The sequence below is a fragment of the Cicer arietinum genome, chromosome 3 (genome assembly GCF_000331145.2).
Source record: "Cicer arietinum cultivar CDC Frontier isolate Library 1 chromosome 3, Cicar.CDCFrontier_v2.0, whole genome shotgun sequence".
NCBI classification, from domain to species: domain Eukaryota; kingdom Viridiplantae; phylum Streptophyta; class Magnoliopsida; order Fabales; family Fabaceae; genus Cicer; species Cicer arietinum.
The window spans coordinates 42,230,741-42,252,798 of NC_021162.2; the positions used below are offsets into that span (position 1 = coordinate 42,230,741).

Consider the following 22,058-nt stretch of genomic DNA (forward strand, 5'->3'; position numbering starts at 1 on the left):
AATTCATTGATCTCCCACAAACATTCATAAACAAACATATATGTTGCTAAATTTTGTTTCTATTTTGGTGAATGGCTCATTCCATGACAAGGTAAGAAACAATATTTTGTTTCTTATTTTGAAGAGTATAGAACATTGCCTCAAGAAACTTGCGAAGCCCAATAACTAGTACTATAATTTCCATATTCCCCATACATCTCTTAATACTCTTTTTTTGTGAGACTCAATTTACTCTATACATTGTTGCCAATCTATTTTTCTTGAAAGGCCTAAATAAATAGATATAGATTGTCATATTATCCAGACAAAGGTTCAATTTTGCATTATTACCAAGTCTCTTCATCAAACAACTAACCTTATTATCAAGCCTCTTTAATTGGGTCATTTTCAAAGGCAACATTGCAAGCTCAAAATGATCAACATCTATTGCAATTTGAGGGAGTGTGAATGGTTGAAACAATTTTCTATGAGTTAGTTAGCTATCATGTTGTTAACTTTTTTTTGTTTTTTGTCTATACATGAGATAATAGAATTACCAATAATAGAATTACCACAAAAAATTCATGCAACACTATGAAGTCTTATGTTCGAACCCAGAACATCATATCTAACCTATCAATATCAAATTGTCAATTGAGTTAGACCTTAAAAAGGTTAGTTGTTAGTTTTTACACCAACAATATATATTCAACTCAAACTATTTTTTATTTAGAAACTACATATTGTTGGGAATGATTTCTAAAAAGTCTTACAAACAAAATTAATCAAATGGTTTAAAAAGAAGGTTGTTTTTGGAGAAAGAAAAAAAAAGACCCATAATAATCCCAATTCAAAAAACGATCCATCACATAATCCATTCGTTCTACAAGAAATTAGAAGTGATGTGCTTGTAGAACATACCGCATACCGCATATCCTAAAATGTATAGTAGGAAATAATTTTGACCAAAACAAATTAAACTTGAAATTCTAATTAATTGCAAAAAGAATCAAGATAACCCTATGAAGTAACAGGGTACCTGGTCAACAACAAAAAAGTACATAGTATACTATGTCAACATTTACAACAATTTATTTTTATTTACATAAAATACCCTCCTTATTTACAAAAGTAATTGGATTATTAACATTCAAATGGCAGCAGGGATGAGATCCTCTTCAGCATCATTTTTTTCATTATCTTCCAACACCATCCAGGGTGAAATAGGACCCTGAAATCATTTAGAGTCCAATTAACTTTCCTATGACACTGTTATAGAAATCCATGGATTAAAGAGAGAAAGATCATATTGATGAGCAAGATAGAGATTGCATTGATATTCTTGAGAATTTATGTTAAAGACACTGAATTAATTGAAAAAGATTATGTAAAATGAATACATCATACTCTATTTATAGACCTTATGAATGATTAACTACTAACTACTTCCTAACAACCCTAAACTAACTCAAACTAACTCATCTAACTAATAACCTATACTCTAACTAATATTTTCTAACACTACGAATGGCTGAGATTATATTTGAATATAGGATATTGCATCTACCACTACTACTCACCATAAGAAAAATTTGAATGTTTTGAAAATAAATACTACAAAATGTTATGAAAAATGAGCTTAATTTTTATACAATGTGTAAAAAGTTTTACTTTGTCAATAAATCACAACTAATAATATGTGACTTTAGAAGTAGTTATGATTAAAGTCAATTGGCAGTCTAATCTTTGTTGGAAAGGTTGTATAATTGAGAGAAATTGAAATTGAGAAGAAAAAAAAAGAAGAAAGAAGAAAACAGAAAGTTCAGACAACGGAAAATGATTAACAGTCTGGAGAATGTAATATGCAGAATGATTAACAGTCTGGAATTCAATCAGAAAAAATTATATTTATGTTCTTGGGTTTGATGGCTTTTATATAAGTAGTTTCTTACTATACAAGTTATAACAACATCAACTAACTTCTAACCATATTCTAACTAACCTCTAACTATATTCTAACTAACTAATTACAAATCAATTTAAATTACATCCAACATGCCCCCTAATTCAAAGTGATTCAATTGACATTGATACAAGATTGTTTCTTATCTATTTGAACTTCACCCTCTTCAAGCTTTTAGTTAGGATGTATGCCTTTTGATCAATGATACTATAGTGCTCTAGTTTCATCCTTCTTTTCATCACTTGATCTCTTAAGAAGTGAAACCTTGTTTATATATGTTTGCTCCTTCCATGAACACTTGGATGTCTTGCGCATTCTCGAGCAAAATGTCCTACTTCACCACACCGATAACACAGTTTCATGCGCTTTGTTGATCTGTTCAAACAGTCATTGATTTTCTTAGACTTCATCTTTATCTCCACTCTCTGATTCAACAATCTCTCACAGGCTGCATTTTTCACCGCAATCACGCCTTCTTCAGTCAAAGCACTCATGGTCAACAACCCATCAGCTTCAGCTTTTGTCCGCTTGCCGCCTTGACCAATTGTCGTCTTCAAAGCTTCAAATTTCATCTCCATCACCAACTTCATGTCCTCTTTCGACAATTCATCCCGCTGCTGCAAATCAGTCTTGTTGTAAATCGAACGGCCAACAGCTCTTGCTCTACTGCTAGAAGCTACAACATGAGTTTTAGCCGCATCCACTGGCATCACTTGGACCTCACTTTTACCATCATCACTATCGTCATCCAGCCCAATCACTTCCTTCTTTCTGCGAGTAGAAATTGCAGGGACCCTTTTCCTGCTACTTGGCACAACAGCAAGAGTGACTGGAACATTAGCATCTTTGTTGCCTTGCTCAACATCTCCTACAACAACTCCTACTCTTACTCCACAGTTGACTGTTTTCCTTTGAGTTGTAGTCCTACAAGTCATACAAGATTGCAAAGATGGGGTACCAACATCACCTTCCCTTGAATTAAAAATCTCATTCAATCCTTCAACCTCCATCATTCTTGAAGATCTGGTTGGCAGTGTTGTTTGAAGGTTCTGTTTCTAGACAATGGTGCCTTCAATACAAGCCTATTTGCACTATCAAACATCTTTATTTCACTATGCTCCATCTTCATTGAATAACTCTTTTAAAGCAGTTGTCCAAGACTTAGCATATTGTTCTTCATTCTTGGCACATACAACACATCACATGAAAGATTGTTTTCCATCTCTCCTTCGAATCAACACATTTCCTACTCCTTCTGCAGTTACTTTGCTATTATCAGCAAATCTGATTTTCCTTTTTATTCTTTCATCAAGACTCACAAACCACTCCGTATGTCCAGTCATATGATTAGAACCAGTATCGAGAAATCAGAACTGGAACGAAGAACGTTCTTCGTTTGTAGTTGCCATCAACAAGACTGTGTTTGAAAACGGAGAACGTTCTCCATTTGTGGTGGCCATCAATAACACATCATTTGAATCTGAATCCTCGGCTGTCATTTGAGCTTCATCATCCTCTCTTTGGACTTTCTTGGATATGCATTTCATTTGCAAAAAGCCCCCATTTTTTGACAATTGTAACATTGGATTCCTTTCTTGTGGAATTTCTTCTTGTCATTCGAATTGTTGTTGTTATCACTTTTGTTATGATTTCTTGAACTTCCAGCCCCTTCATCAGAATCATATTTCTTGTACCACTTGAATTTACCCTTACATTTCTTGTGATTCACATCACCTTAGATGGTCTTCTTGCTAACTTGGGCCTGTAGGGCCTGCACTTGAGATGCCGAGGTTGCTGCACACCTTTCTCTTACTCTCAGTTCATGAGCTTCGAGAAAGCCTTGCAAACCCTCCACCTTCATCTTATCAAGGTCCTTTGATTCTTCAATCGCCACCACTATGTGATCGTACATTTGTGTTAATGTTCTAAGGATTTTTTCAATAACCACCACTTCAGTTACTGATTCACCATTTATTATCATCTGATTAACAACGATTTGCACACGATTGAAGTAATCTGCCACTACTTCATCATTTTCCATCTAAGGATTTTAGTGTGTTGTATACAAGTAGTATTTTCTAGAACCCAAAAAATTTGACTTTGATGATAGATCTCTTAGGGTGTGTTTGCTAGTTGATTTTTTTTTTTTTTGGAGGAGAGGGTTTTGGAAGGTTAAGTCTATATTTCTATATATATATTTGATATTTAAAAAAATTAAAAGAACAACATGATATTATATGCTCATTTATCATGTTTTTCAATTTTTTTAAAATATCAAATACATATCAAAATATAGGCTTAATCCTCTAAAGTTTTTCCTTCCAAAACCTTCCAAAATTCAACTCGCAAACAGACCCTTAAGAAATTAAAATTGAATTATTAAAATTTAAGAATGGGTTCTTATAGAACATTTTCCACGTGTACCATCTATATTAGCAATCTCCAATGACACCATGGGTAAAAACTGATTCTTGCATATAAAACCCACATAATAATCTATAATGGAGATGCTTTTATAAGCTTCAAATTGAAAAATAACTACCTTTCCTTGTCGTAGGACTCGGGGGGGCATTTTGGTCATGTCAACCACAGTCGACGATTGAGCCACTCTTACACCACCATCAACAACAAAATCAAGACCCTAAAAACCCAAGTAAATGGTTCTAAGATATTTTGTAAAAGCTACAAAACTTATTATTGGAGAATAAAATAAATTAGCAAACTTAGGATTTTGTACTCCTCCGGTCCTAAATATAAGAGAAAATTGGGTCAACAAAAGTTGACAAAAGCTGGTGTATTTGGTCCAAACACATCAAATTTTGTTGATCCAACTTTCTTTTATATTTAAGACCGGAAGGACACAAGTAAATAGTATGAAAAGTATGTATTCAATTTCAAGCACATTCTTCATGCAAAAATGCAAAATTTGAATCCGTAAGGAAAAATGACTGTAATTACAGTGTGCATTGAACATGACATGGCCTATTTCTAACAAGCATATATGCAATTCATATTTTCCCTTTTTGTTTGGGAAGGGGCTAAAATCATTATTTCCATATATTTATTTATACTGGAAAAAATAATCCAAAAATAGAAACAAAAAGATACCTCTGGTCCATATGTATCAGCTATCATAACTGGATCAATCATCCATTCATCTTCCTTGAGAAACTTGATGCTAAAATAAAGATAAAAAAGTTTCAGGATATTTAGGTACAAGCATCAACTATTATGCTACATACTCTTATGAGACAATTATCAAATAAGGGGTCAATGCCCTAATGACATCATTGAAGGTTATAGTCATCTACTCAAAAGAAACATTGTTGTCAAAACTGGATGATGTGGCTGCCTAGACACAAAGGTCGCATAGAAAACAGCAGGTAAGTATCCTCTCTATTCCTCAAAAGTAATGTAGACGTCAATTACTATAGTTTTTGAATATATATAAATAATAATACTATGTCAATCAGATTTGTTCATTCTCATCTTTAACAGGCTTCGCATCCACGAAGATGTTTATTCTCGTTCATTTTAATTCGTCTCTTCAGGTTTGTTTCTCTGTCTCAAACAGATTTTGCATTTTGATGTTAACACTTGTTCTCGTTCATTATTATTATTATTATTAGATTTCACATTTTTTATATTCAGATTTGCTTCATTCTCTTTCTTCTCTATTCAAATTTCATACTTTTGTTTTTAACATTCTTGTTTACATACTCTATGTTAATCATTTTTTTTTTTTATTTCCGCTGTTGAATTTCACCCTAACTTGTTTCTTGCATGAGAATTTAAGCCTGAATCAGGTGATTTGTTTCACTTTCACAAAGATAATGGCTTTTGGGTCTTGTTTTTAAATTTGTGAATGTCGCTTTTGAGTCTTGTTTAATTTTTTACTATTTTCCTAGCTAATGACAAATATATAGAACCAACACTGAATGACTTATTCACTTACTTACCCTATTGCTCGATGTGCTCTTGTTGCTTTGAACCAGAGTAGTGTAGTGGCCAAGTCTCAAGTTTCAGCTTTTCAAAATAGTATTTTAGTAAAATTATTAAATAAAATTATCAAAATATATTGTTTACAATGTAAAATCATTTCTTTAAATTAATGGAAAATCATTAACTAAATAAGATTTTATTAATTTTAATTTTAAAAATGTGTGAAATTAATGTAAAATCATTAACTAGATAAAATTTTATTAATTTTAATTTTAAAAATAGTAGAAGGAGACCTTTTATTAAGTAAAAACTTTATTATTTTTAGAGGCCTAAGATGGAGATTGTCTTAGTAGCCTTACGCTTAGGTCGGACCTACTATCAACTTACTTTTTTGCCCAATGGAAACTTGGGTTACTAGAATAAAATATATTTTTTTCTAAGGCAAAAAAAGGATCCAACAAATTAAACAAACCTTGTGCATATTAATGGTGCACTCATCTCCTTCAATATTGCTTGACAAATGGCATCGTCAGGCATACGAACACCCACATTTTTTCTTGATGCATATTTGGCAGCAGATGTCCCAAACCTTATGCACTGTTTCGGTAATGCTTTGCTAGCCAATAAGATGAAAGTGTACTGTCATTCAAACATCACTAGTGTTAGCAACTAATTGTCAACAACGATACATCATATCATAGACGAGAAATACTTGTTTGGTCACAAGCATAAATAAATAAAGTGTTTAGACATACTCACACAAATGAAAAAAATATAAAAGAATAAAATGGTGTATTTTTTAAATGATTAAATGATATGTATTTTCGTGTGAGTGTGCTTAAACACTATTTATTTATGCTTATGACGACACAAGTATTTTTCATCATAGACACTAAATTAGTAACAAAACAACTCAAAATAGTAGGATTCACACACATAAAGATTAAAGACATGATATTACAAATTGTACCTAACTAGAGAGAATAACACATTTAAACGAGAAAAATTAACTATCAAATAACAATGAACGAATAACATAGAAATATGTTGTTAATAAAGGAGAGACGAGGGGCGCACAATTCCGATACTGCTAAAGTGAAATAGCACTTTGATAGAGTCACAGAAAAATAGGAATTTATAAACAGTAAAATGATAGATGAAATGAGAATTTAATGATTTATGGCAGAAAGGAAAATTCTGATACAGTAGAGCATAGCTCCTCCAGATAAAATAGTATTCTCCTAATTCAATGATAACAATAATTATTCATGAACAATACTCCATTACCTTCCTCAATTTATTCTCCTATGTGTAACTGAAATCCCTATAATTCAAAGAGTTTCTCTGCCCTGTCATTAATAGACTGTTTATTCTCTTTTTCTACCCTTGCGGACATACGTTCTCCACACTGCAGGTTTGGGACTTTCACTAGTCTTAGACCCAATAATTCTGTCATTACCGCCATAGGAACTGCAGCCTTGTCCTCATGGCTGAGAGATGGAAATTGACTTTTTAGTAATAATTCATCCTCCCAAGTTGTGTCTTCTACAACTCTTCCTTTCAGACGCACCAGCCATTGTCGCTCTAGCTGTCCTTATTTCATCACTGATCTTGCAGCCAGCAATTCTTCCGGTTCTTCCCCTTCTTCTGCTTCCATATAATTTTTTTGAGTTATGAAATGTGAAATACTGCATGCACTCTACTTCCTTCAGACAGCTTCAACTTATAGGATAATGCCCATATTTTCTCTAGGATAGGAAATAGTCCAAAGTACCGTGGAGCCAGTTTCTAATTAATCCTTCTAGTCATCGTCTGCTGTCTATGGGGTCGAAGCTTTAAAAATACCTACTCACCCACTTCAAATGAATATGCTTTTCTTTTCTTGTCCTTATACCTCTTCATCTGTTCTTGAGCCCTATTCAAATGATACTTAAGTTGACGTAAGGCCTCATCACGATCAACCAATTCAGGTGCTACCGCTTCTACTTTCGTTTCTCCCTGTAAATATCTAAACACAGTGGGTGGTTTTCTTCCATACACTGCCTCAAACGGTGTAGTTCCTGTAGACACATGGAATGTGGTGTTATACCACAATTCAGCCCAATGAATCCATTGTGACCACTCCTTCGGTTGCTTCATTGCAAAACAATGAAGATATGCTTCTAAGCATTGATTCACCACCTCCGTTTGCCCATCCGTCTCCAGATGATATGACGAACTTATACTCAGCATCGTTCCATTGTAAGCGATACAACTATTTCCAAAATAGACTCACAAACAATGGATCGCGATCATTGACAATGAATTGTGGCACCCCATAAAGACGCACCACCTCTTTAATAAAGATTTCAGCCACCTTCCTCGCAGTATATGGATGTTTTAAGGGAATAAAATGTCCATACTTGGATAATATATCCACCACTACAGAAATAGCTTCAAACCCCTTCGATTTTGGAAGACCAATATTAAAATCCATCGAAATATCATCCCAAATTTTCTCCGGAATTGAGAGGGGCTGTAACAAACCTATAGGAGAGGACGCAACGTACTTTTGACGTTGACACACATCGCAACTCTGCACAAATTCTATAACTGACTTTCTCATTCCTACCCAATAAAGATTTTCTTCCATCCTTCAATACGTGCGTAGAAAACCTGAGTGACCACCGGTTAGAGATGAGTGAAATTCTTTCGACAATAAAGGTATACAACTTGAATTTGAGGATAACACCAGTCTACTATGGTAGAAAAGTCTCCTTTTGATTAATTGGAAATCTGGTCGTGATGCAGGGTCCTGTTGTAGCTCTGTTATCACCTTCTGCAATTGGGGATCATTCATAACTTCCTGCTAAATTTGTTGCTCTTGCATACATATGGGAAAAGAAGTTATCTCTTTCAACTCCGCTTCCTCATGCATTCTTGAAAGAGCGTCATCAGCTTTATTATCTGGACCTGGCTTGTACACCACTTCGAAGTGATAGCCCAATAATTTTGCTATCCAATTCTACTGATCAGCCGTAGTGATGCGTTGTTCGAGCAAGTGTCGTAAACACTTTTGGTCGTAGTACACCACAAATCTTCTTCCCAACAAATACGGACGTCAATGCTGAACTTCCAACACCAACGTAGGTTTGGACCTTTCACTAGTCTTAGGCCCAATAATTATGTCACACTTAGTGATTAATGGGATGGCCGCTATTGCAAATACTAGAAAGAAAAAAAAAAAGTATACTACTAAATGTAAATAGTTAATTTGAGTAGAAATGAAAGTGAAAACAAAAGTTTTTCAACAAAAAAAAGGTGAAAACAGAAGCGAGAAGTAAGAGAATGTCGTCAGCGTCGTAGCCAGAAAACAGACGTGAGCAGAACAGATGGGAAACCTTCTGAAAACAGAGAGCCTGTTCATAGCAATTGCAGTCCCTGGAAATAGCCAACCACTACAGGGCTATTCAAAAACTATTCAATATGGATATTTGCGGCTGGCCGCAAAAGCACAAAACACACCGCACCTGTGTTAAGCTTTGCACCAAACCCAAATTTTGCTATCTCCAGCAATAGCACCACTATTAATAACATAACAATTTTAGGAAGTAATCCTAATGGCTTAAATATACATCCTTCCACCTAACAACTACGATGTAAAGCTCATATGCTTTGAGATTTCTCATGACACCCGTAATCCTTTTGACTAATACATAAGAGATTTTTGGCAAACATGTGAGTTGAAATTTTAGGTACTATTCTATTTTTACTATTTGCTACATACAAACACATCATTCTTATCGGCGTGGGAAAAATCACCACAACATAGTTGAGAAGCAACTGAATAGTTCGTGGTCGGTATAAGAAATCAATCCACCCTAGAAAAATCATTAAAATTTTCACAAATTCATTAATTAGTTTCTTAGAGAATACTTACAGGACCAGGTAAGCATTGCTTAACAGCTTTGAATAAATTTGCATGGCCTTGACCATCGCCGCATGGAAACCCAGCTGTGTACTTATCTATGTCGCGAAATGAGTGGCATAAGATGCTAAGGGGCTACAAGTAATACCCAAATTTATCATAATCATCAATAACCTGAATAAGTAGCACTACTACATATATACATCAACACAATCGAAGGATAGGTGGATAAAGTCCTTTTGGTAGCACAAGAAAAACTGAATAAAGGCAAGCTAACTGTGTTCTCACCTTTGAACTGTCTATATTCTTGATTCTGCAACACAACACAATGTACCCTTGGTTAATGTATAGTGGGAAAACGGGGGTTAAGATTAACAAAGTTATATTATACCTACCTACGAAGTCGTTCAATGGCTGAATGATTTGTCAGGTCACATGCTATCGCATATCTATGTATAGACAAGAAAAGAAATACAATGAATTTGTTCACATATTCATAGATTTAGAAGAAAACTAATCCTCCCCTACTCGCTCTTAAATACATGGATATGATCTCACTCTCAAACCAACAAGTAAACACTCATTGTTCCTCGAAATCTGTGAGGCAGTGTCATTTTAGTCCTTGAATATATTGAAAGTTCAAAAACATCTCTGAGTATGTCTTTTGTTTAAGGTGTTCAAAAAACCAAAGAACCAAACTGCAGTGGAGAACCGAACCAAACTGTTGTTTAACTGAACCAGTTCATAAAATGGAGAACCAAACTATATTCACTAAAACAGTTTGTTAGCTGAACTGCTATTCAAAAAAAAGAATCAAACTGTAACTAACCATTGAACCATAACTTGATCATAATTCCAAACCAAACCAAACTAAACAAAACCTAAAATTACATAACCCAAAAATATTCCGAACCCTAAAATTAGAAATGAACTGTAATGGAATAACTGAAATGAGAGAAGTGAAATAAACTGAACCCTAACATCGCCATTTCCACCACTTCCGCGAATAACAATGCCACTAACCGTTGTTGCGAATACAAGCTTCGTCGCATAGCAGCGCCGTCGTGAAGGAAGTTTTGCCGTGAATAGCAGTGCCATTGCCACCTGTTGCTGTCATGTGCAGTGTTGCGTACCAACTCTAAGACCTCTACATCTCCCATTTCCGTGAAGGAACAAGGATTGAAACTGAAAAATGTTTCTCTTTCACTTGGTCTTTCTTCCATTTGTTGTTTGTAGCACTGCGTTGGATTGATTACATGCTATTCCCTTCACTAGTTATTACCTTCACTGCGTTTGATTGTTTTGCTGCATTTTGAGGTTTTGTGCAGTTTGGCTTATAGTAGTTTTAGCTTTGTTTTACTTTGATGATGTCTGGAAGAGAAATGAGTAAAAGGGGTTTGTGAATTGGGAGAGAAGAGCAGATATAAAATTTAGATCGAATCAAGTGATGAGAATTGTAAAGTAAGCAAGGGATTTGAAATAGGGAGCTAGAGATGAATATGATGGGTAATTGCATTTGGGTCTAGGAATGTTGTTAAAAACAATGGTTGGTGTGAGGAAAAGCATTGTGATGCATTGCAGAAGAGAAGCAGAGTATTCCCCCTAATTTCCCCCTCATGCTATACAAAACATCCAATTTGAGCCACTAATTCACTCAAATGTATTGATATAAAGTTCAAATGAATGGGTGTTAAGCATTACAATTTCAATTATTATAATATATGGTTTAACAGCTTTGAACATTACAATGCGTTTTTTGGAAAAGTTAAGGCTTTTGGGTCAGCTTGATGGGTGTTTTATTGCAGAAGGGAAGCATGAGACTTCAGAGGAGAATTTTGAATCTCAACTGAACTCATTGAATATTAGATAGTTTTCTACTTTTGGCATAATCTTTTTGCTAAAGTTGATAGTTTTGCCAAATTTTGGATGTTTATTAATTATTTCTTATGAATTGGAATTTTTGTTCTCATCTTTGGTATGTGATTGTTGTTGGCTGTTCTAGTTGATAAAAAAAGTGTTACATCTTTGCTTTATTGTTGATTCAGTAGTTGTTCTCCATTTTAGTTTAAGGCTTGCTGCTGCACTTCAAATTATATTTGCATATCTTTTCAAAACTAAAATAGATATTTTATTTTGTTTTGTTTTGCTATTTGCAACATGTATTTTTTCATGTTAAATAGTTCTAAGTGATTGTTGCAGGGTCTTTCACTGAAGCTTTTATTTATTCTTGCAGAAGCTGCAGTTTTGAAACTTGATAGACAACAACTATGATAGGAACCCAAATTCAAGGTAAATAGAAATTGGATTATAAATTGAAAACGAGAACAATTACAGAGAATAATCCCTATAATCGCAGAGCTAAGAGCTCCTCAGAGAAGAGACCACTCTCTCACTCTGCCCAAACCCAAAGGTTCCTAACAGAATATTCACCAAAAAGCCTACTACCTGCCCTTGCTAAGTTTTTGATCTAACTAACAAGCCACCTCAGCAATCCCCTATTCAGTCCATCTATTGGACCAAGGCCCAAATCCAATATCTAACACTACCGGCCGTTAGAAAAACAGCCTTGTCTTTTGAGTACATTTTACGACACTACTGGCTGCTAGAAAAACAAGTCTTTGCACCCAAGATCCCATTGTTGGAAATTAGATTAGCCAGTTTCAAACAATTGAGCCTGCTGCCCAACTGCACTCTCGCTGCTTTGGGTTGGCAACATGCAGTTTCTCTCCTTCAAATTCATAGAATCTAATCCATCATCAATCTCAGCTTGGTCATAGAAAATAATAGAACATCCACTACATCTAAGGCTGTCTCATCTACAAATTCCAGCGACATGTGATAGAAACCAGAATTTTATTGACTAAAATTGATGAGCTTTGAAGCTCTTACAATGGCAGAAATCTAAAAATGCAGAAAAGGAACTAAACCAGAGTTCTAAGAACTATCTAAGGATAGAGGCTTAACTATCTAAGGATGGAGGGATGGTGTACCTGTAGTTAGAGGATTGGAGCTATTCTAGTATGATGCTGCCATTTTTTTAGATTTCTTATGATGCTACTATGCGAATTTCTAACTTTCTATATGTTACTAGTAACATATAATCGAAGGAGGTATTTGTCGTTGGAAGAAAGATCCGATTATATTCTAAGCATAATTATGCGAGCATAAGGTTGATGGGGTTTAATATGAAGAGTAAAGTATTGAGGTAATCCTAATGGAATAAATATAATCGAACAAAGAATCGATGCTGGGGTTTAATATGAAGAGTAAATACAACAAGTATTAAGGTAACTTGATAGAACCTGAATTATGCCCAACCATAAAGGTTCTAACAGAAAAAATATGCTTAATTCCCAAGCCTTATTATATAAACTGCTGTTTCCCTCTAACAAATTGGCCACCTATACAGTTTTAACCAATTCTATATTCAGCCCATTTGTTTAGCCCAAATCCAATACCTAACATAATCCTAATGGAATAAAGACAATCGGACAAAGAATCGACACTAAGCAGTGCTTGTGAGGTGGTGGTCATTCCGGTGTCTACTGTAGCATGTGAGTCTACTTTCAGCATTGGAGGAAGAGGAAGGGTGTTGGATCCATATATTGAGCCTAACTCATTGTAAGATTAGGGGTGTCTCTCTTTATAAACTCTTGCCAAACTTTATCTATTTTCTGTGTGCGACTTGGTTTTTTTTCCAATATTATGCCATTATTTTAGTTAATTGTTAGTTTCCATGTAATATTATGGAAAATTCAATCATACACAATGCTATATCTTGAAATTCTCCTTCATTGAGATAAGCAGTTCGGTTCTGTTCATACAGTGTCAGTTCAGTTTAATGCATATTGTGTAACACTTAAAAAGCACATTTGGAGATACTTTTATAATTTTGATATATCTATAGACAATAATGACACCTAACATATTCAACAACTAAAATAACTGTTTACTCCACTAACAAGAGACACATTCAGGGGTGTTTTGGTAATAATATTGAGATAATTTAGTGACAGCACCTCATATTAAAAGGAAGGAAAGTACTGACAGTGTATCAGTAGGGATGACTCCAACAGCACCTTGTTTCAATAGATTGACAACTGGTTCCAATTTCCATAAATCATATGCAGATGGATCAGCTTCAATGTAAACCAAACCTCCCTCCTTGTTGAACCGAGTAGCATCTGTGTATTTCAGACGCTTTGGGCTTCGTTTAGCAACCATTGATACTACTCGACGGGACTTCTTCATGCTGTGGCTTCGTGGTACCCAAATTGACACATGGTGAGAGAGAGCGCCAAAACGCCATGGCTTATCTCCACAAACACAACCTGATTGCATTTCTAATTCTCTTCTGCTAACCTGTGCCACCCAACAATGCAAAGGAAACTTTACGGATATATTTATATAAGATTGAATTTCAAAAGGACAGTTTTATTATAAAAAATGTTGTCAAGTTTTAAAAAATAGTCCTGTAAACAAAAAAAAAAATAGAAGATATAAAGTTAGTCTGGGGTTTGAATGGAGTTAGAGTGGAATCACAAAAAAAAAATTAACCATATTAATAGAATGTTACAAAAGTTAAATAAATAAAAAGTTAAATTATATTTGCGGTTTCTTAACTTAATTTCAAGTAGCATTTTAGTCTTTTATATTTTATTTTTCTAATTTTAAGTGACAATTTGATATTTTATGTTTTAAAATGTTAACAATATTGTCATTTTTTTTACAAAAATTCAAAAAAATCATTAAATTTTTCAAATAAAACCCATAAAATTCATTATATCTTCAATAAAATATAAATTTAATCAAATTTATAACTTAAACATTGAAATAAACTCATATTTTTATTTTTTATTTAATGTTGTTGAAGATGAAAATATGAGTTTATTTGAATATTTGAGTTATGGATTTGATAAAATTTGCATTATATTGAAGATGATTATTAATTTTATGGATTTTGGTTGAAAACTTTGATGATTTTTTTGAATTTTTGTATAAAAAATTGTTGAAATTTTAAAACATAAAATATCAAATTGTCACTTAAAATTAAAATAAAGGATCAACTCGAAAAAAAAAATAAAAAAAGATAAATGACTAAAACGTTACCTGAAATTAAGTTAAGAGACACAGGATATACTATTGCCTAAATAAAATATCAAATGAAAGTTGATTAGCTTATTCAAAATTTAAATTAAACATACTATTTTTTTTATTATGGAATGTGCCTTAACTTTTTTTTTTTCCTTGACTTTGTTTTTTAGGTGTAACATGTTATCTTTTCACCAAATTCATTAAATCTCGTTAACAAAATTTAAAACAACATCTAATCCTCATATATAAAATTTGGAGATTTAATGTTTTTGGTAAAACTTATTTATTTTTACTAGTGTCTAAATTTTTACATGTGAATTTAAGATTTAGAGGTGAAATTTGTTACATTCTTTTAATTTTAATATTTTTTATTAATTATTATTTTTAATCTTTTGTAAAATTGAGTGTCACTGATTGAATTATTTTTTACTTTTCAAAATATATATGTATCAATTTTGTCAATTTGATGATGTGGACATCTCTCCATTACATGATGGGTGAAAAATTCATAAGTAGACAAATTGTCAACAGTTTTTAAAAAATAAAGATCAAAATTACAAAAAAATAAAAATAAATAAAAAAACACTAAAATTGTGAATTTAATAAAATAGAATAATTAAAACTGCATTTAAATAAATAAAAATTGTTATTTGTAAATAACATCGAATACTATGATCTTTTTTATTAATTGTAAATATTATAATAGAGGAAATAATTATCTCTCTGTTAAATTTCTTATATTCATATGTGCATTATTCCTAAACACCGAGTGCATATTTTCGCATAACGATTTTATTTTACTTTTTTTTTAAAAAAATTACACTATAAAAACCCCAAGTATAGTTTTGGAAAAGGAAAATGTTAAACTTTTTAAATCGGAGTAATGTTATTTGTTACAAATGATTTGTATAAGAAAGGGAATAAGAGACAAAAATAGGGTATAGACCAATAAAACAGTTGGTTGAACATACATGTGAGTAGTTATAATTTGTAGGCTTAATTATGTTTTTAGTTTTTTTATTTTTATCAACTCATGAAATTGGTTTTTTTATTTTAAAAATCGAAAATTTTGGTCTTTTATTCATATTTTTAAATTGAAGAATGATGATTTAACATATTTTAAATGACATGACATACAATTTCATGATATAGAACCATCTAGATGCATTAATTATTCTTATTTTGGTGCATTTAATTTGGCTCTTTATTTTTTAATCTCTTTTTTATAGCTTTAAATATCAAATAGATAAAATTTACATTGTCATTTCATTCATCTATAAAGTTTGTTTATGTTGTTAAAGTTATTAATTCACAATAATTCAATGTACTCGTCTATAAATATTATTACGTAATCATAATTAATGTTTAGTCATTCTCAATTGATAATTATTATGTGGTCATCGCCAATGCACTATTAATGTTCAGTCATTTTCAATGTAACATTAATGTTCATTTATTCTTAATGTCCGTTAATACTCAATTATTTTCAATGCACTATTAATATTCAATGATTCTCAATGTATCATTAATTCTCAACCATTTTCGTTGAGTGTCGACATATATAGAATATTATCATTAGATGTCAACCTGCGTATTGCGCGGATATATTTTAATTTATTTAATTTAAGTGGATTTAAAAAAAAATTAATATGAAGTTTTATATCTCAATTGTTAAATGATTATTGATATAGTAGTTATATCAATAATGTATGTTTAATTTTATCAATGTAATTTATAGAATAGAAGTACCAACAATAAAAGACACATATAAATAGTCGAAAAATATTTTTGAGTTAAGCAAGAGAGACATATGTACTTTCAATTCAGAATAAGTTGAAGAAATTTTTCATGTTATTAAGTTCAATATTATATATTCTGAAAAGATGTATACAATTGTTAACAAATAAGTAGATGACAAGTAGAGGCGAAAATGTGAAGTTGATTAATCCAGACAAAAAAAGTATAAGTAGATGGCAAGTAAATGCGAAAATATGAAGTTGATTAATACAGACAAAAAAAAAACGTATTGAGTAGTAACATGGAATTAATGTGAAAGATGTTGGGCAACCGTTATGAAATAATAATGTGAGTTAATTTAGAAAATTTTGAGTAGACGGTATGAAATAATATTTAAATAGGAGATATAGTATAAACTAGTGGATGGTGTATAGAATTTGTGAAAAGCTATTTAGAAACTAAGTAAAGAAAACTTTCTATGAAAACGTATACGTTACTGAAGTAGAAAATATTTATATATGTAGAGAAAATAATATGAAGTAGCAGCAGATTATGTTTTAAATATATACAATAGATTATCATATACAGAGCAAACCAAAATATTCATGCATTTAAAATGCATGACATTGTCAATCAAACAACTCTTACATGTTGTCCAATTAAAAGAGATATTATAGGTGAATATAATAATAGACATAATACTTCTTATCTATGTACTCAATCTTTATTTCAAGTTTCAACTTTAGGTTACTTCTTGAGTTATTTAAAGTTTATATTTTATCTTTCAAATGTAAAGTGAAGTTAAGTATTTTGATTGTGAATTATTACTTCTATTTTGTTATAAGTTTGATTGAGTGGATTTATCGCATACCATTTTAATTTAAAAAGTTTTGTTTAGAAATATTAAACATATAAAATATGACTTTTTTTATTGTAAATGCCATTAAAAGTTAGAACAATTTTTATTTTAATATTGTATCTCAATTAATTTCTTGTGTTTTTTATAGACATTTTCATCTTCGAATTTTTGTAGTTTATATTATATTGTTATTATTATATTTTTAATCTAATTTCTAGACAAATTGTAGGACTATGATCATGTAGGCTTTAATTTACTATACACCTTGCTGCTAACAAAATTTAATAAAATTTACCATACATTAATTTTGATACGAAAAATATTAACTTAAATCCAGTGTTGGTTTTCTATTTTATTAAATCTGCAATTTTGATCTCCTTTAATTTCTTTTTGTAATTTTAGTCTCTCTTTTTTTTTTAAATTGTTGACATTTTATCACTTATGAATTTTTCGTCCAATTTTAATTATTTGTCAATTTGATGATGTGGACATCTCTCCATTACATGATGGGTGAAAAATTCATAAGTAGACAAATTGTCAACAGTTTTTAAAAAATAAAGATCAAAATTACAAAAAAATAAAAATAAATAAAAAAACACTAAAATTGTGAATTTAATAAAATAGAATAATTAAAACTGCATTTAAATAAATAAAAATTGTTATTTGTAAATAACATCGAATACTATGATCTTTTTTATTAATTGTAAATATTATAATAGAGGAAATAATTATCTCTCTGTTAAATTTCTTATATTCATATGTGCATTATTCCTAAACACCGAGTGCATATTTTCGCATAACGATTTTATTTTACTTTTTTTTTAAAAAAATTACACTATAACAACCCCAAGTATAGTTTTGGAAAAGGAAAATGTTAAACTTTTTAAATCGGAGTAATGTTATTTGTTACGAATGATTTGTATAAGAAAGGGAATAAGAGACAAAAATAGGGTATAGACCAATAAAACAGTTGGTTGAACATACATGTGAGTAGTTATAATTTGTAGGCTTAATTATGTTTTTAGTTTTTTTATTTTTATCAACTCATGAAATTGGTTTTTTTATTTTAAAAATCGAAAATTTTGGTCTTTTATTCATATTTTTAAATTGAAGAATGATGATTTAACATATTTTAAATGACATGACATACAATTTCATGATATAGAACCATCTAGATGCATTAATTATTCTTATTTTGGTGCATTTAATTTGGCTCTTTATTTTTTAATCTCTTTTTTATAGCTTTAAATATCAAATAGATAAAATTTACATTGTCATTTCATTCATCTTTAAAGTTTGTTTATGTTGTTAAAGTTATTAATTCACAATAATTCAATGTACTCGTCTATAAATATTATTACGTAATCATAATTAATGTTTAGTCATTCTCAATTGACAATTATTATGCGGTCATCGCCAATGCACTATTAATGCTCAGTCATTTTCAATGTAACATTAATGTTCATTTATTCTTAATGTCCGTTAATACTCAATTATTTTCAATGCACTATTAATATTCAATGATTCTCAATGTATCATTAATTCTCAACCATTTTCGTTGAGTATCGACATAGAATATTATAATTAGATGTCAACCTTCGTATTGCGCGGATATATTTTAATTTATTTAATTTAAGTGGATTTAAAAAAAATTAATATGAAGTTTTATATCTCAATTGTTAAATGATTATTGATATAGTAGTTATATCAATAATGTAATTTTAATTTTATCAATGTAATTTATAGAATAGAAGTACCAACAATAAAAGACACATATAAATAGTCGAAAAATATTTTTGAGTTAAGCAAGAGAGACATATGTACTCTCAATTCAGAATAAGTTGAAGAAATTTTTCATGTTATTAAGTTCAATATTATATATTCTGAAAAGATGTATACAATTGTTAACAAATAAGTAGATGACAAGTAGAGGCGAAAATGTGAAGTTGATTAATCCGGACAAAAAAGTATAAGTAGATGGCAAGTAGATGCGAAAATATGAAGTTGATTAATACAGAAAAAAAAAAAAAAACGTATTGAGTAGTAACATGTAATTAATGTGAAAGATGTTGGGCAACCGTTATGAAATAATAATGTGAGTTAATTTAGAAAATTTTGAGTAGACGGTATGAAATAATATTTAAATAGGAGGTAAAGAAAACTTTCTATGAAAACGTATACGTCACTGAAGTAGAAAATATTTATATATGTAGAGAAAATAATATGAAGTAGCAGCAAATTATGTTTTAAATATATACAATAGATTATCATATAAAGAGCAAACCAAAATATTCATGCATTTAAAATGCATGACATTGTCAATCAAACAACTCTTACATGTTGTCCAATTAAAAGAGATATTATAGGTGAATATAATAATAGACATAATACCTCTTATCTATGTACTCAATCTTTATTTCAAGTTTCAACTTTAGGTTACTTCTTGAGTTATTTAAAGTTTATATTTTATCTTTCAAATGTAAAGTGAAGTTAAGTATTTTGATTGTGAATTATTACTTCTATTTTGTTATAAGTTTGATTGAGCGGATTTATCGCATACCATTTTAATTTAAAAAGTTTTGTTTAGAAATATTAATCATATAAAATATGACTTTTTTTTATTGTAAATGCCATTAAAAGGCATATTAGAACAATTTTTATTTTAATATTGTATCTCAATTAATTTCTTGTGTTTTTTATAGACATTTTCATCTTCGAATTTTTGTAGTTTATATTATATTGTTATTATTATATTTTTAATCTAATTTCTAGACAAATTGTAGGACTATGGTCATGTAGGCTTTAATTTACTATACACCTTGCTGCTAACAAAATTTAATAAAATTTACCATACATTAATTTTGATACGAAAAATATTAACTTAAATCCAGTTTTGGTTTTCTATTTTATTAAATCTACAATTTTGATCTCCTTTAATTTCTTTTTGTAATTTTAGTCTCTCTTTTTTTTAAATTGTTGACATTTTATCACTTATGAATTTTTCGTCCAATTTTAATTATTTGTCAATTTGATGATGTGGACATCTCTCCATTACATGATGGGTGAAAAATTCATAAGTAGACAAATTGTCAACAGTTTTTAAAAAATAAAGATCAAAATTACAAAAAAATAAAAATAAATAAAAAACACTAAAATTGTGAATTTAATAAAATAGAATAATTAAAACTGCATTTAAATAAATAAAAATTGTTATTTGTAAATAACATTGAATACTATGATCTTTTTTATTAATTGTAAATATTATAATAGAGGAAATAATTATCTCTCTGTTAAATTTCTTATATTCATATGTACATTATTCCTAAACACCGAGTGCATATTTTTGCATAACAATTTTATTTTACTTTTTTTTTAAAAAAATTACACTATAAAAACCCCAAGTATAGTTTTGGAAAAGGAAAATGTTAAACTTTTTAAATCGGAGTAATGTTATTTGTTACAAATGATTTGTATAAGAAAGGGAATAAGAGACAAAAATAGGGTATAGACCAATAAAACAGTTGGTTGAACATACATGTGAGTAGTTATAATTTGTAGGCTTAATTATGTTTTTAGTTTTTTTATTTTTATCAACTCATGAAATTGGTTTTTTTATTTTAAAAATCGAAAATTTTGGTCTTTTATTCATATTTTTAAATTGAAGAATGATGATTTAACATATTTTAAATGACGTGACATACAATTTCATGATATAGAACCATCTAGATGCATTAATTATTCATATGTAATTAATTAAATTATTAAAATAAAAAAATTCTAAAGTTGAAAATTATGTTTTTAGATAGTTTAATTGCGTTTTCATGAGTATTAATCATACATTATTATTTCATATGACATGTTATTTAAAATATGTCATGTCGCTGATTTTTAGTTAAAAAATTATAATGAGAGATCAACACGCTCAGATTTTAAAACCGGTGGATCGATTTCGTAAATTAATAAAAATAAATGAGACTAAAATCGCAATTAAACATAATTTATAAGTGTTAGATGTAGTCACATATTATTCTTCTATTTCTTACAAGCATTCCCGGTAACAGTCAACATTTCTCTTTAAATTGTAATATGTATGTAGTAAATTTATAATTTGACAAATATCATCATGATATTTTATACTTTAAATATAATGCTTTAGAATATGTAATTTGTCATTATTTTTATTCAATGTGTAATTTACCTTCATTATTCAATTTTTTTTATCATGTTAATATTTAGAACTGATATAATAAATTTTTACGATCTTTTTAACTTATATGAGTTCTGGAAGCAAATGACAATAATAGAGCTTAAAATTGTGCTATAGTATTAGTTTATCAATATTAATGTACTACCACTACAAAAAAATTGACCTATCGTGACACAAAATGTTTCACACAAGTTAAAAACTGTAGGTAAAAGTCAATAATACTTTGAGTGACACTCAAATCTAGTGTCAACTTTAACGGGGGTCCTGCTACACTTTGAAGACTGTCACTACATGTTCTGAGGAGGGTCACTACATGTTTTTGATTTCTACCTACAATAGTGACTGTCACTAAAAACTAGATAAATATAAA

At 30.3% G+C, this 22,058-nt stretch overlaps 1 protein-coding gene across 3 annotated transcripts; it reads right to left on the reverse strand.

Moving 5' to 3' along the window:
• Window positions 1-954: 954 nt before the first annotated feature.
• Window positions 955-14,325, reverse strand: LOC101501159 (uncharacterized). 3 transcript variants are annotated; one of them, XM_004514561.3, is made up of 8 exons: window positions 13,840-14,325; window positions 10,187-10,240; window positions 10,080-10,104; window positions 9,804-9,926; window positions 6,357-6,523; window positions 5,051-5,120; window positions 4,485-4,583; window positions 955-1,210 (listed from the first exon to the last, which is right to left on the reverse strand). In XM_004514561.3, exons 1-8 carry the CDS (start codon window positions 14,130-14,132, stop codon window positions 1,130-1,132), a joined length of 912 nt encoding a protein of 303 aa, XP_004514618.1. In that variant the 5' UTR covers window positions 14,133-14,325; the 3' UTR covers window positions 955-1,129. The 3 variants fall into 3 exon arrangements, with proteins under 3 accessions (XP_004514618.1, XP_027186368.1, XP_027186367.1); XM_027330567.2 differs by lacking the exon at window positions 4,485-4,583; XM_027330566.2 differs by lacking the exon at window positions 10,187-10,240 and having other exon boundaries at window positions 13,840-14,188.
• Window positions 14,326-22,058: the final 7,733 nt, after the last annotated feature.